The sequence below is a fragment of the Symsagittifera roscoffensis genome, chromosome 3 (genome assembly GCF_963678635.1).
Source record: "Symsagittifera roscoffensis chromosome 3, txSymRosc1.1, whole genome shotgun sequence".
Classification (NCBI taxonomy): domain Eukaryota; kingdom Metazoa; phylum Xenacoelomorpha; order Acoela; family Convolutidae; genus Symsagittifera; species Symsagittifera roscoffensis.
Window position 1 is genome coordinate 80,433,410 of NC_087064.1, and position 15,207 is coordinate 80,448,616.

The 15,207-nt window shown below is 38.3% G+C and overlaps 2 protein-coding genes across 2 annotated transcripts in view; both read left to right on the plus strand.

Moving 5' to 3' along the window:
- The window catches only part of LOC134841833 (la protein homolog), a 36,635-nt gene extending 22,720 nt beyond the window's left edge, over window positions 1-13,915 (plus strand). The window contains exons 2-5 of the mRNA XM_063857872.1: window positions 9,182-9,488; window positions 9,758-10,280; window positions 12,984-13,211; window positions 13,381-13,915. Coding sequence (XP_063713942.1) covers window positions 9,195-9,488; window positions 9,758-10,280; window positions 12,984-13,211; window positions 13,381-13,673 — 1,338 coding nt within the window. The 5' untranslated portion in view covers window positions 9,182-9,194 and the 3' untranslated portion in view covers window positions 13,674-13,915. The remainder of the gene's footprint in view (window positions 1-9,181; window positions 9,489-9,757; window positions 10,281-12,983; window positions 13,212-13,380) is intronic.
- LOC134841982 (mediator of RNA polymerase II transcription subunit 23-like) lies at window positions 3,262-8,644 on the plus strand. Its single transcript, XM_063858109.1, has 2 exons — window positions 3,262-4,124; window positions 5,193-8,644. Exons 1-2 carry the CDS (start codon window positions 3,285-3,287, stop codon window positions 8,544-8,546), a joined length of 4,194 nt encoding a protein of 1,397 aa, XP_063714179.1. The 5' UTR covers window positions 3,262-3,284; the 3' UTR covers window positions 8,547-8,644.
- Window positions 13,916-15,207: the final 1,292 nt, after the last annotated feature.

Genomic DNA, 15,207 nt, shown 5'->3' on the forward strand with positions numbered 1-15,207 from the left:
CAATAAATGAAAGAAATTCTCGTGGAAATTTGTGCAAGTTGATGACAAGTCACGAAGTTGTTTGCGAAGTAGCTTCTTCACTATAGCAACTGGAACTCAAGCGTTTGCCAACCTTATCATGGAAGGTAAAATCACGCCAGCTTAAAGACTCCTTGAAGACAGATTGGAGGGCGGCGTACTCGAACCAACCTCTGAGGGGCGGCGTACTCGAACCAACCAAAATTCAGAATGACAAGCACCCTAAAGTTTCATCTGTCAATTGGAGTGGTGTTCTAAGAGGACCGCTTGCAAAAGTTCATGATTTGATTTTCGGCTCCATTTCTAGTGAAGATGTTCGAACATCTGCTCAACTTAGACATTGTGGAGCAGGACCCTCCGGCCTGGACGCTCTGGGTATGCGGCGCATTCTTTGTTCCAAAGAAGTTAGGCCAGCCTCAAATGATCTTTGCTCAGCTCTTGCCCTGATATCCCGCAAACTCTGCAAGACACATACGGATCCGTCATCCGTTGAGGCCCTTCTTGCCAGTCGCCTTCTTGCCCTCGATAAATGTCCTGGTGTCCACCCAATCGGCATTGGGGAAGCTATGCGCCGCATCATTGGTAAGACTTTTTGCAGGAAGTTAAAAACTGTAATGGAGATGTCATCTGGCCACCTACAACTCGCTGCTGGTCATGTGAGTGGTATTGATGCCACTATTCGTTCTATGAGAAACTTCTTCAACGATTGTGACAGTGACGGAGTCCTTCTGGTAGACGCAGCAAATGCCTTTAACCTCCTTAACCGCAGAGTAGCTCTACATAACGTCCAGTACAGCTGCCCTTGTGTAAACAATTGCCCACAATTTTTACCGCGATGCGAACAGGCGTTTCATCTTTGGTGAAAAACTATCCGATGAAGAGGGAGCGACTCAGGGAGACCCGTTTGCATGGTTTTCTATGGCCTCTCCATTACTCTGCTTATCTACTCTGTTCCTGTGAACAGTGGCAAGCATATCTGGTATCCGGATGACGCTGGAGGTGCTGGAAAACTGAGGCAACTAATACACCGGTGGGACTTTCTTTGTCAGATGGGACCGAGCTTAGTTTACTACCCGAATGCAGAGAAGACCATCTTAGTTGTCAAACCTGAACAGCTAAATGAAGCGAAACTTGTCTTTGAAGAAACTGGTGTTGTCATCACTGCCGAAGGTGCCAAAAATTTAGGCACACCACTTGGGTGCAAAAAGTATGAGAACCAGTTCTTGACCAACCGCGCTGAAAAAATTGGAAAACAACTTGAGAAACTGTCAGGAATTGCGTCGATACAACCTCAAGCAGCCTATGCTGGTTTCACTTTTGGATTCCGGAACAAGTGGAACTTTCTTGCCCGTACCGTGGACACTTTCAGTGATCATGTGCATTGCCTAGAGGAAACAATCGAGAATCATTTTATCCGTGCTCTGTTGGGGCACACGTGTAATCCCAATCTTCGTGACATATTGAGGCTCCCATGCCGCCTGGGTGGACTTGACATTCAGAGCCCCGTGATCTTGTCCCCCGGTGAGCTAACGAGCTCTGTTATTCTGGCTACTTCTTTGATGATTCTCCTAAACGAACAGCAATCATCGTTAACGGTGGACACACGCCATGAGCAGGCAAAACGGAAGCATGTTCTTATGTAAAAGAAGCGAGAACGTTCAGATGAACAATTTCAGAAGATTTTATCGGTTTCCACTAGTTCCGAAAAACGAAAGATGGAGTTAACAGCCGAGAAAGGAGCTTTCAATTGGCTGAATAACCTTCCGATTGAAGAAAAGGGATAAGCACTCAATAAAGGTGACTTTCGTGATGCGTTGCCTACCTGTCAAGAACCTGCCGACCAATTGCGTTTGTGAACAGTCCTTCAATGTGGATTACACCATGATTTGTAAATCCGGAGGTTTTGTAGGGCAGCGACATGACGGGGTTAGAACTTTTTTCGCCCATACCCTGGATTCTGTTTGCCGAGGAGTTGGCATAGAGCCTCATTTGCAGCCTCTTAGCGGTGAAATTCTCCAACCGGGTACTGCGAACTCATCTAACGAAGCGCGTCTCGACATCGTCTGCGACAATTTCTGGGCAAGAAGCGTTAAGATTTATTTATACGTCCTTGTATTTCATCCCAACGCACCAAGTTATATTGGAAAATCAGTCAAATCGTTATATTTTAACCATTAGAATGAAAAGAGGAGGTCATATAAAGACAGAATGATTAATGTTGAACGTGAACCTTCACGCCCCTTGTGTTTTCAACGACTGGTGGCATGGGGAAAGAAGCGTCAAAGTTCGTGAAAAGGCTCGCTCAGAAGATATCCGACAAGAGTAATACGCCCTATTCCGATGCCACTAGTGAAATCCGGCTGAAGACGTCTTTCTCGCTCATACGACCCGCTATCACCGGGTTGAGCGGAACCCGGAAGTGGGGAACCGACAACAGCCAAGACTAAAACTTCCATCACTTTGATAATATATTATTTTTCTTTTGTGAATTTACTTTGTATTTTTGAAGTCTTGATATGGAACACAGCAGCTTTGTTCCACGACTGGAACTCACTAGTAGTGGCTGTAACTTCGAGCGCTTACATCAACTTGTTCTAATCGAGGCTGTATAAACAATGGGAAAACGGCATTGTTGATACAGCCTTTCTTGAATAACGATTTGGACGTTTACGGAAGGAGCTGATCGACAGAGGCTGAGAAGCCTATATATCAGAAAAATATCTGTGTAACTGTCTATAATAGATCTTATGCAACAATTTGATAAGATTTTCTTCGAATAATATGTTTGACAGTTTTCATGGCTTGTGATCATTCTGTAATTATTAGTTAGATTTTTAAACCTGACGATGCACTTTAGGTGTGCGTTAAATTTAGCTCAATTTACATTTTCAACGCAATCGATTGGCAGATATATAAGATGTAATAAGGAAAAGTAAAAATGAGCTTCGAATTCGTCAACAAAATTCGGTTAACGTCTCGAATGCGATTTAATTAAAGCAAATTGCCTTTAGAAATTGGTAAACAAAACTCAAAGTTTGGCGTTGAACACATTCGTTGTATAAAAATGGAAAATGCCATTGTATTCTGTAGGCTTTTTGGTGTATTTCTGAACTTTTGTAGTTGCAATAAATTTCGTTGTTTTCTTTTATGGGAAGCAATTTTGACGTTAAACAATCTGCTTAAAGCTCCGTAGGCGCAAGTCCTGCGCTAGTTGAATTTAAAAGAAATTTTTGTTTCAGGTTTATATCTGTATTTGAGACTCTTAAATGGATGCAGCTATTGAAAATTGCAGTATTTTACTTCAAAAGTTGGAGTTGTTGACCGAAACGGAAAATGTTTTCGAAGACATCGCGCAATTAGACTCGGATTATTATGCCTCTAGGAATGGATCCCTGTTGTTGGAGTTCGAGGATGTTGTCTGTGTCAAAGATGAGCGACTACTTGAATCAACACTTCAGTGCTTGAAGTTCATATACGAGGATATGTTATCGAGTGAATGCACTTCTGCTAAAAGGAAACTTCTTTTCGAAATTCTTACCAGCATCTTTAAAAACCAAGGAAATGATACTTTAATAACTTCATTCGACTTTTATCTCTTTGATCTTATTAGAAGATGCATGGCAAACGCAAATTTGAAAGAGGCAGTTGTGGACACAATGAACTGGATTGAAGATTTATTGTCTCTCTGCACTTATAAAAACTGTCAAGTTTTGCTTAGTAATTTCTTCCAGTTAATTGAACATTTTCCAAATACAACAACAACAACAGGAAAAGTATCGAGAACGGTTCTGAGAATTTTGCAAAAACTGCTTTCTAGAAACGACCCATTGATGCCATCCTACCAGATCTATCGGTATATTTACGCAATTTTTGAGTCTGTCAAGCGAAATGATGAATCTGAGTTGGAGAAAAAGTCAATGTTCTGGTCAGTAATTTGGAATTTTTACTCCAATTTTAGGAAATTGTCTCAAATTTTGTCAATACGTGGAAGAAGGTACTTGTACCCCATCATCCAGCATTCACAGTGCATAAACAATAGGACCAATTTCTGCTCTTTTACACCCCAGCACTACAAAGTAGACCCGGGAAGTCTCATCATAAAAATGGTTTGTATGTTTTTGGTTGTTTATACTGTGTTTGTATTTTTTGAACTGCCTTAGGCGCGGCCAGGCGTCTTACACATTGCAGGCAGATGTTTGTTATTACTTCAATACGGATCTTTTCAAATAATTTGAAATACATACGTGTATTGTAAAAGTTGAGAAAATGAAAATTATGGAAATATTTGAATTTGGTTTTTAAGAACGTAGTGAAGACTCTGTTATAGGTCGTTATGATATATTTTGTTTTTTTTTCCACAAAAAGTCCTAAAATTTTCACGCTAAAATTTGATTTTTTGCAGTTAGTTTCTTGTTCCGACCATGTGAAAAAGAAATGGGCAGGAACTTGGTATTCATGTGTGGTTTAATTTTTTTCTTTTTGTTTTCCTTGCAAAATCACGAATAATGCGAGCGAGGAGGCTGGCAATAGCATATATTTGCTAAATTTGGCCATGAAAACTTAGTTTTTCTCAGATTGTTTTTGGAGTTTTTCTAGCGCCATTTAGAAATTAAAAACCTCAAAATTCCAAAAATTTTCTGCAAAAAAAATTTGAAAAAAATTAATTTTTTTTTATATTCGTTTGTTTTCTTAGTAATTTTTCTACAATTTTTGCTTATTTTACTATGGCTGTCGATTATTCCTAATTTTTTTAAATCTAAAATTGTGCTGCGGTTTGAAATTTGTTGATCTAAAATCACCATAGAATAGGCAAAATTCAACGAAGGCGGCAATGGCGCGCAAAAACGACTTTCGAGAGTGGAATTTTAGGCGGAAAAAACTAGTCCGTCAATTTTGTTTTTTCGATTTCCTTGCGTTCATTGACACTTTTCCAACTGTCTGTTGGCTTTTTCTTTGAAAATATGAAATGGTCTGTGCTAATTGCTCAGCATTCGGTTATGGTAGTTATGCGCAAGTAATACTTGTGTTATAGTGTGAGTCCATTTTTATGCCGCTTCTTCTCTGTGCCAAATACTTTCCTTTGCTTTTTAAATTTTAAAATAGTTCAGTACAATAAAAATTTCAGTACAGTAGTCGTGCGGTTGTATGCATTCATCAAATGCTCTCTTTTGCAGTCAGAATCAGCCATGTGTTTGGATCCAGATCTAAGTGAGCCCCGTTACGATCTGATTGTGAACTGTCTCCTGCAGCCATACTGCGTGCACATTCTGGAGCGAGCTCTGCTTCGACCCGAGACACCAGCTCAAAGTGAAGACAAATCATTGTCCAGTAGTGACACAGTTTCAACTCCAAACCTGTTGGCTCCTAAAACTCCGACAAATGGTTTGCAGCAGGTATTGACGGAGTTGATTGAGAAGATGATTTTGGATAGTGATGTTACTTCACAGCACTGGGACAATTTGATTACAAATATCCAGTTACTAATTCTGAAGAATCAGGCGATCAAAGTTCCGATTTTCATGAATGCTGTAATAACTGCGTTGAAAAGAAACCACCCGAAGTGGAAACTTGGCGACCATGCTCGTAAATTGTATTTTCTTCTCGTCTCGTTTTTGTCCATCATTACTCTAAACCAGACTATCCAGGTTACTGACGAAACACTTAACCAGCTTGTAGAAATAGACCAAGCGTTGGCATCAAACCACCAAATGAGTTGCTTCGACCTGGAAACAGCTAATGTGGAAGAAATGTCCAGGCTGATTCTCTGGTTCACGATTAAAACTCAGACCCAGAAACTGAAATACAGCGACGTGGACTTCCCACGAGAACTTCAAATTTCGCAAGCTGAAGTTCAAAATACATTACAGAAGATTGACAAAGACACCAAAATTTCACTGTATGTGAAATTGTTAAATTTTTCGAGCTCAATGGAAGCCTCCACAAATCAGTTGCAAAAGAAGTTGGTTTCAGAAATACTCAACTCTCCAACGCAGACACCGGTTAAATTAATCGGGAATCTTCTAGCTGCTGGGGAACTGAGCCCTCTAGACTTCAAATCAATACTGAATCTAACAATGTCCCTCAAAATTGTCCTGTTCCAGCAAATTACAACGCACTGGAAGCAATTAATGCCCCAGTTGGAAAAGGCAGGAGTTGCTGGAAATATAAACGTGCTGTTTCCATCTCCGGCGCTAGTCGAGACTTATGGGCGTCTGTATATGGACACCTTTTTCGAGACATTCTACCAAGCGACCATTTCAATCGATTCGGTGATCCAAGGTGCAATACAGCAAGCGTGTTATAGGACATTTTTAGTTTGTGCAGAGATATTTGTCCTGTTTTTACCAAGATTAAATATGGCCTACTTCTACACGTTTTGCTCTCATTGTATAAACCTTTCAAACTATAAGCATCGACTTAAATACTTGGAAAGCTCCCAGTTTTACTTTTCACTGGAAAACATTTGCATCCAAATGATGTCTTCTTTCGGCGTGAAAAACTTTATAGCTCTTGCTGAAAAATATAATACTACAAATATGATAATTCACATGGTTTCGCCTGATAATGAAGACTACAATAAACTTTTCATGTTGAATATCGCACGCTGCATGCATATATCAGGAGTTGACTGCTTCGACAAAATGTTCAAAACGTTCTTTGAAATTATCCAGGGGAAAACACCGCATATGTTATCACATCATATGCTGCATAATATGCCTACACAGTTAATTACACTGTACCAAAGTCAACCTTTTTTTCAAGTAGAAGTTAATCAAAAGTTGAAACAAGAAGTCGAAAATGAATATCACAATTTTCTGAAGCTGCTGACCCGGCCTAGTAATGAGGTTGTGAATTATATTTTGCAATTGAAAGGTCAATACTTTCTCTGTTTTTTCTGGAAATTATTGTTGTCTGAAGATGAAACGTTCAAACCGCCCCCGCTTGTCTGCGCTACAATTCTGGAACAAATTGGACCGAGAAATCTGACGAAACACATCCAGACATTCTGTGATTTTGTCAACTATGAGATGTTGACAAACGGGGCGAAAGGAATGGGTTCGAAGTTTGTAGACGTAATAAATAAGATGATCTGGGATTATAATGTAATGACCACGGATAGGTTTGTTTTCGCGATGCTATTGCGGCCATTTGGCCAAAAGGAAGATCAAGTATCTCTATTCTCGATTCATTTGTTACTGCAAAATAGCCACGAGTTGAAAGAACGAATAATTTATTATTGCGATTTAGTTGACAAAAATGATCTGCGAGATCCAGAAACAAAAGGTGGAGTTTTTGCAAATTGGCAACTTCCTTACAACCAAAAATATGAGGAAAATTTTCATTTTGAGGGAATATATAAAGAACACAACGCGCAACCTCAGAACAGGTTTTTCTTCCCCACGTACTTCAGCAACTTGTGCGTTAGGTTCGTTCCAATTTTCGATTTGGTGTTGACAAGATTCCTTGAAATTCCACTTTTGTTCAAACATTTATCGACACTTTTGACAAGCTACGGACGTATTTTTAGGTTACATAAACAGCCTATAACGTTTCTATACAAAACGGTTGCGTATTACAAAAAAGTGATCGAAACAGAAGGAGCGCGGCTTCTTGTGATGACAGTTGTTGATGCGTTCAAAAACTCCAAACCGCCTGAATGGTTGGTGTCGCACGAATTCCTAGAAAACGCAGGAACTTGCGACAGTTTCAAAAACTGGAACCCCGCTACCTCTTATTTGAACTCTCTTATCGAGAAACTGACGCGCGGAGTTTTTATGGCTGCTAAATGCGAACCCTTTTGCAGATTTAATTGGGAAACCGAAGAGTTTACTAGTGTAGCTAGTCATCTTCTGTGCTCAGTTTGTCTCGAGATTCTTTGCTTACCAAATATGACCCCACAGACAGTTGTGGATCACCTTTTTCATTTAGCAATCGCCATCGAGTCAGATATGTTTAACAAGTTCCAGCGACTAAACAGTGTGTCACTTATACTCAACCATTTGCCCCCTATTTACTATAGCTGTATCGAGACTTCGATTTTGATTACTATGAGCAGTGATGAAATACGTTTGATGTCTCCGTTAGCGGCGCTTGAAGTTTCTAACGTGAAAAACGCAAAAGAAAGTAGCGAGGTCAGCGCCACCGTTTTGAAAGCGCAGTATCTGTATTACCACGCAAACATTTCGCATCTCAATCTTGCTAGACAGTTTCTCACCGAAAAGTTGAAACCATTAGTAAAAACAGAAGCACAGTTGATTGTGTTTTGTCATTTGCTCTCTCCATTTTTTCTTATTTATTCAGATAATAAACATGTCTTGAAGACTTTATACGCTGATGTAATTGAGTTGCTACCGGTAGTGGCGGAGAATTTGCCCAAGAGTACGCCGAGTTTGATTTGCGAGGACTTGTTTGTGGATCTTCTTTATTTTGGAAAGTACACATCGATAGGAGACGACTTGAAGCCCCTAGTGGACAAAGCAGCCCTAACTGCAGGACCTCTTATGACCAACAAAATGAAGTTCTTCTGAATCTGAAAGCCATAATTATCACTAATTTAATTAGTTTTTCTGAAAAAGGTTTGAATTATGTGATTGAAACTGAAATTTATCGTCTACTTTGCGTTGATACATTGATTAATAAATATTATGTTTTAGTGTTATTTCGGCTTTTCTAACTGGCGCGTAACTTTTTTCGGCACAGTTTGAGTACTAAATCTAAAGAAAATATTAGCATGCATGTTAACGTTCGACAATAAACTGGAAAATTGGTTTTGGCCTCAATTTCAACGATCACGGTTGTTTAGAGTCATGAACGTAGTGAAGACACTATAACTCATGTTGTTTTCATTAACGTTTCGTTTCTTTTTAAGTCAGTTCATTTCCTTTGATGAAAGGAATGCAAACTCCGCTATCGACCAGCGAAAATGTAAAGGTCAGGAAAAACGTGAACGACTTCTAGTTTCGAAAGAGGATTTTAATTTTCAGAAAAAAACTCCTATTGATCCTGTTTTCTCAAATTGGGTTAATTTTATCAGAAAATTGTCAATCAATGATTGTTCTTGGAATTCAAAGAGCTTTAAGGCCATTTTTTTTGAAATTTGAAGTCAGTATTTTAATGTTTCCTTGCGTTCATGACTCTTTTTCAACTGTCTGCTGTCTTTTTCAGATTTTGTTGAAATGGTTGAATCTACTGAGAATGGATCGGCAACTGCGCCCGAAGTGCACTCGACTACTGGCGATGAAGGCGAGAAGATAGATGCTAAGACCGTACCTGAAGATACCACAACACAGACTGTTGAAGCGACTCCAGACAGTGCGAACGGCGGCACAGTACCGGCCAACGGTGACGCCCCGCCTGCCAGTAAAGAATTGCCGACAGGCGTTGAGCTGTCAATCATCAGACAGATTGAGTACTATTTTGGAGACATCAATTTGCCCAGAGACAATTTTCTGAAGGAACAAATACAGATAGTTAGTTTTTTTTTAATGACAGACCGAAACCGTATTAGTTGGAACGTTCTTAAGTAGATGTATGTACACAAATACAGTTGCTTGAGAAATATTTTTTTCCCTTTTTTGTATTTGTTATTTTTCTACCCGCTTCAACAGCTTACCTTGAATTTAACTGATTTATCGGGCAAATATAATTATAGCTGTTTTTATATAGAACATTCATCTTTTTGGAGCACTGAATGAAGGGAACCTTAATTTGCGGTTTGAAATCGTTGTTTCCTGTTTAGGACAATGGCTGGGTCTCCTTACAAACCATGATGACTTTTAACCGGCTAGCTAAACTGACGACAGACACAAACGTTGTAGCCACTGCCTTGAGAAAAGCTGATGGTGGTCTCATAGAGGTTTCTGAAGACGGGACAAAAATACGAAGAAATCCTGACAAAACCCTGAAGGTTGTCAACTACAAAGACCTTAGTGCCCGAACACTTTACATAAAAGGCTTCCCTCTTGAACTGAAGGTCGACGAGGTACTGACTTTCTTCGAGAACTCGCCTCTAGAATATGATAATGTTTTCTACCGTCGAGAGAGAGCGGGAAAAACGAAAGGACAGTTCAAAGGGTCAGTTTACATGACATTCAAAAATGACAGAGATGCAATGGATTTTTTGTCGAAAGTGAAGAACGGTGAGAAGTTTATGTACAAGGATATTGAACTGGAAGTTTGCTCTAAAGAAGAACATATTGCACGCAAGAATGCTGAAAGGTCAAAAAACAAACATCACAAAAAGGAGCAGGAAAAACCAAAAGGTGAGTAATTGCCATTCCCATCTTGTAAGGTTTTCTTTTGCTGTTATATCTGGTTAAAGTTGAACGAATATTGGGTGAAAAACAAAGAGAGAAGAAAGTAAAAAATACTCGATGTTATCAACCAAAATTGATACTACTATCAATTTTGGTTGATATCTCCAAAGGCCTGATGAAATGAACTGTGTATTGCTCTTAGAGTTTCCAGTGGCAAAAGACAACCACATCGGTAAAAGTAGAAATTCAGCGCCACCTTCTCGGCAATGGCGCTTGCGCGGGGGGTAAGGCGAGTCTGGCTTTCAAGACTGGGTCTTGTAAGAGGAACTCCGGCGAGCAAAAAAAAATGAATAGTCTAAAACTGCTGAGGGGATGCGGAGGGGCCTGATGATAAAGAATACGACGAGATATTTAAAGTAGTCCGTTTTTATTTTTTTTTCGAATAAGTGAGAAGAATAATTAATAGAGATCATCTATGATAAAGGTCGAGAAAAGGTTGAAGGGAGAAAAAAGATGTTGGAGATTTTTAAGAAAAGCTTTGTTCATGTATTGTGGGCTAATATAGTTTTTGGTAATCCCTTAACCTATTTGAGCTTTTGGTTGATCTTTCATTTCCCAAACCTTTCAATGGTTCGCTGTGCACTCAGGTTACGCTGTTCAGATTTTGATTCGACGTCATCTTGTTTCTCTAGCTTCGTTTTAGTAGTGCCCAAGCCTGTTTGGAAAGGAGGTTTCGTTCAATTTGACTTATCGTTTGCGTTTTTGCTCAATTCTTATGATTAGACATCGGTGCAATCTACCGATCATCGAATGTATCAATTTTGACTTGTTTGTCTCTCTAACTCTAGATATCAATCGTTCTCTATAGCCAGTTTGTCTGATTTTTTTAAATAATATTTTTAGGAATGATAATTTGCTATATTTGGTGAGCTTCTGTTTATCTTGAAAGTTAATGAAGTGAATATTTGAAGAAGTGATGCTCTATAACGGCCAATGTAATGAGAGGTAGCGAGTTTGCTTCGAGAACAAGGTAGATTTAGCGATGAAGGTCTGCTAGTTGTATGAGCGAGTTAATTAATGGCGATGAATTTTTTTATAGAATTCTGCAACAATTATGAAAAGACGTGGTTGTAGGCAAGGTTTTGAACGGTAGCATGAGGTCAGTTGAAACCGCAACATTATAAATAGCTTGTTTCAAAATTTTCTAACTACAAGCAAAGATTAGGATGTTAACTTTATTGAACGGTAGTTGTTGACCAAGTGAAATCACAACAAAACAGTAAGCTTCTTTCTGTTAGTTTGTCGAACAGGATTTCGTTGTATGAATTTGACCGCAGCGCATCAGTATTTGTGGAACCTCATTTGTTTTGCTAGCGTTTTGGTATCGTCTGATAATTATTTTTGTTTCAATATATTTGCTAGGGTTTTTTCCGTTTATGTTGGAAATATCAGTTGCCGAAGTTTAGGCAGTTAACTGGATTGCAATGATAGTCATTGCTCATCAGTTTTGTTAAGAATTTTGTTTTGTTACTGTTCAATTTTTTTTTCAAATTACATAAATTGAATGTTTCATGAGCACTTTTTGAGACGGAGCGCCAATAAAATAATAGCAACTGAAGAGTTATGCTGGATTTTGATAGCTATTGCTCAAAAAAAATCGGAAAAGTAACTTAAAATTAAAAAAAAATCAGTGATAGAAGAAAAAGAAATCAATTTTTTAGTCGAGATAGCATGTTTGTCTAGAATTGCTATAAGATTTTTCTATTCATGAAAATGTATGGGATTGTGTTTTCGTTTAATTTTTTTTGAGACGCTTCGCAATTTTTTTTACATAAAAAAAGTTTTTCTCAAAAACTATTTTTCTGATTTTTACAGAGCTATCAATAGAAATACCGCCTACTCCCCTGTGTGTGTGTATATATACTCTTCTTGTCTTTTTTTATTTTACTTCTGTCAACAGGCTTCGAAAATGTGTGGGGAATATTTGACCCATTTGATTTTTTTTCGTTTTCTGAAAATAACCCTCTCAAATCTTGAGATTTAGGTTTCAATGAATAGAATGGTTTTCAGAACTTTCCTCTGCATAAGCGGCTCCGCCAAAAAAAAAAAATTTCATCAAGTTTATGGCCTTCGGAATAGTCAAAGTTTTCGCTTTTATTGACGGTTTTTCGATAACTGACCTCCCTTATCTGAGATTGTGGATTCAAAGAAGATAACGGGTAGTGGTAAGCTACCTGGTGGTAACGGCTGCTCACAAAATCTTTTAGAAACAAAATTAAGTGCCATCGGAAAAGTCAAGTTATTGATTTTTTGAGCGTTTTTTTTTGAAAGTTTTGAATTTTCTCGACCCGGCTGTGAAAATTCCCAAGTCTCGACCCGGCTGTGGTAAGTTAAGAGCAGATTGTGGAAAGATCCTTTGCACAAGCAACTATGCCCAATTTTTTTAACCAAAATATTATGGCCCTCGGATTTTTTGACCGTGTTTTTTTTTTTTTTTTAAATTCTTAGGTTAAATTGAAAAACATCCTAACGAGATCAGAAATCATAATAACGGAGAAGGATAATATAATAATGGTGCATACAGTTAAAATTGCCCATGCGGTTTTCTGATGCCAAAATTAGGCTATAGTAAAATGTCCCGTTAATTTCACGAAAGTGAGTAAATTGTGATATATCTCATTGTTTTATTTCCTTTTTAATTTGTTTTAGTTCCAGAGTTTGACTATACGAAAGGTGCAATTTTAAAACTGAACGACATAGCGCCCGAGACGTCCCGTGAAGAGTTGAAGTCAGTGTTCCGCCCATTTGCGAGTGAACTGTTCATTGCGTTTGAGAAGGGATCCTCTTCTGCGTATTTGCGCTTTAAGGACGAGGATTCTGCAGAGAAGGCTTTGAAGGGAGCAACTGAGGGTGATAAGAAACTCGAGACTCCCAGTGGTAAGAAAGAGCAAAAGAAGAATTCCATATTGAGCTAAAATTTATGGTATATTGGTACAAAAAGAATGCAATTGTTATGCTCCTCAAAAAATGATTTTTAATTAGGTTATCAAATTTTATCTGCTTTCAGGAAAGCAGTTAGATCTTTAATTTTCTCAAAATTTTGTAGGTGAATTCAAAGCTGAATTAGTTAAAGACGAAGAAGAAAAAACAAAAGCAGTAGAAAAATTGAAGCAAGATGAGGCCGACTATTTTTCACGACAACAGAACAACTCGCGTCGTGGTGGACGAGGCGGAGGATTCGGCGGCGGTGGCAGAGGTTTCCGAGGAGGAAGAGGCGGGGGAGGAGGGCACCGAAACCCTTTTAATAAAAACAGAGGCGAAAAACGAGAAAACTCCGATGAGTCTAAAGAAGGACCCTCGGAAGCCAAACATACGAAATTCGATTCTGATCACGAGTAAATATTGGAATCCGAACGGAAAGACTACAAGCGCGTAGTCTTCTGTTGTCTCTCATGTTGCTGAAATTTTTGTTTCGAAGAACTGATGTTTTAAGTTGATTTTTAGTTTTGTTTCACCTAACAGTTGTAAAACTCTTGTCAGAGTTTAATGGCTATTATATGATTGACGAAATATTCAATATTTCGAAAAATAAAAATACATCTGATTGAAGTTAAATATTTCCAATAGATTCGTTCATTGAATTTTTTATTGAGTGACAAAGTTTAAAGTGAGTAGTTACAAACGGAGAGTAATAAAAAAAGCGCGTTAAACATATGGAATTTTCTTAGAAAGGCGTGATAGCCTTTCATAGATTCTCTGCGTATCGCAGAAACATCAATTAATTGGTTTCCCGTGCGGAGTGAAGGAATGTTAGTAGAAATATGATTTATTATTTTTGGTTATCTAAGAGGACTATACGCATTTTTTGTGCAATTACATTTTGATATCAAACTGTTTGCACACGCCAAGCTTGCTAGGTTGCATTCATAGTTATTGTGGTGCATCATTTTCAAATGAAGGGTTTTTGATGCAAGCAACTTAACAATAATAAAAACGAGTTCAGAAATTTTCTAACTCAATATATCTCGCAATTTATTGAAATGCACAATTTATACGTAATGCGACTTTATGCTTTGCGATTTGTTACATGCATGCAACGTTAGCGTGGATGCCTTCAGTTTATTATATTCCAAATTATTAATTGAAAAATTGGGTCGATTTGTATTTGGTTTCACTTTTGCCAAATTGCATTGGCAATTTATTAGTAATGTAGCTGCTATATTCGTGACTAGTGTTTGTCGGTTGTTAAGCTTGCGTGGCTGAGTGAATAGTGCGTGAGACTCAGAATCTTTTGATTGTAGTAGGTCGCCGATTCAAATCCTACACGTAGCTAATTCGAGGCTCATTTTCTTATTTCACTTGATAGAGCTGCCTGTTGGCCGTGTTCTCGCAAGTGTTTGCGTAGCGCAGCTTCGATTCTGTGTTTCATCTATTGAACCGATAAAAGCTATTTTTTTTCATACATTGGTGATTTTTGAAATATACTTGCGAGATTTTTGAAATGCTTAATTTTTTTTACGCAATATGTAAGTTATTCTAATCTATTACATGCAAAGTCAGTTCAGTTGCCTTTCGTTTATTGCAATCCAAATTATTACCTGCAAATGTTGCGGTTTTGTGCATTTTGAAGCTCCTGAATCTTTGAAGCAGCTTTCTCACTCGAGTTTTGCGAAGTTGCAGTCTCGCCTCTGTGTTAATTATAGCGGATGCTTTTTAAATGTCTATGGTGAAAATTTTAGGATGTGAGGCTCTGAATCTTGAGGTTGGGATTCGGTTCCGGCACTTATTAAAGATTTTTATTTTCTTTCGGGCTTGATTATTTCGGGCTACTTTGTGTCGTTCTCTCGATTGTGTTTGCAAAGTGCAGCTTTGCCTGTGTTGAATTTTCCAACTGTCTGTTGGCTATGTTTCGTTTTTTTTAAGAGTCATGAAT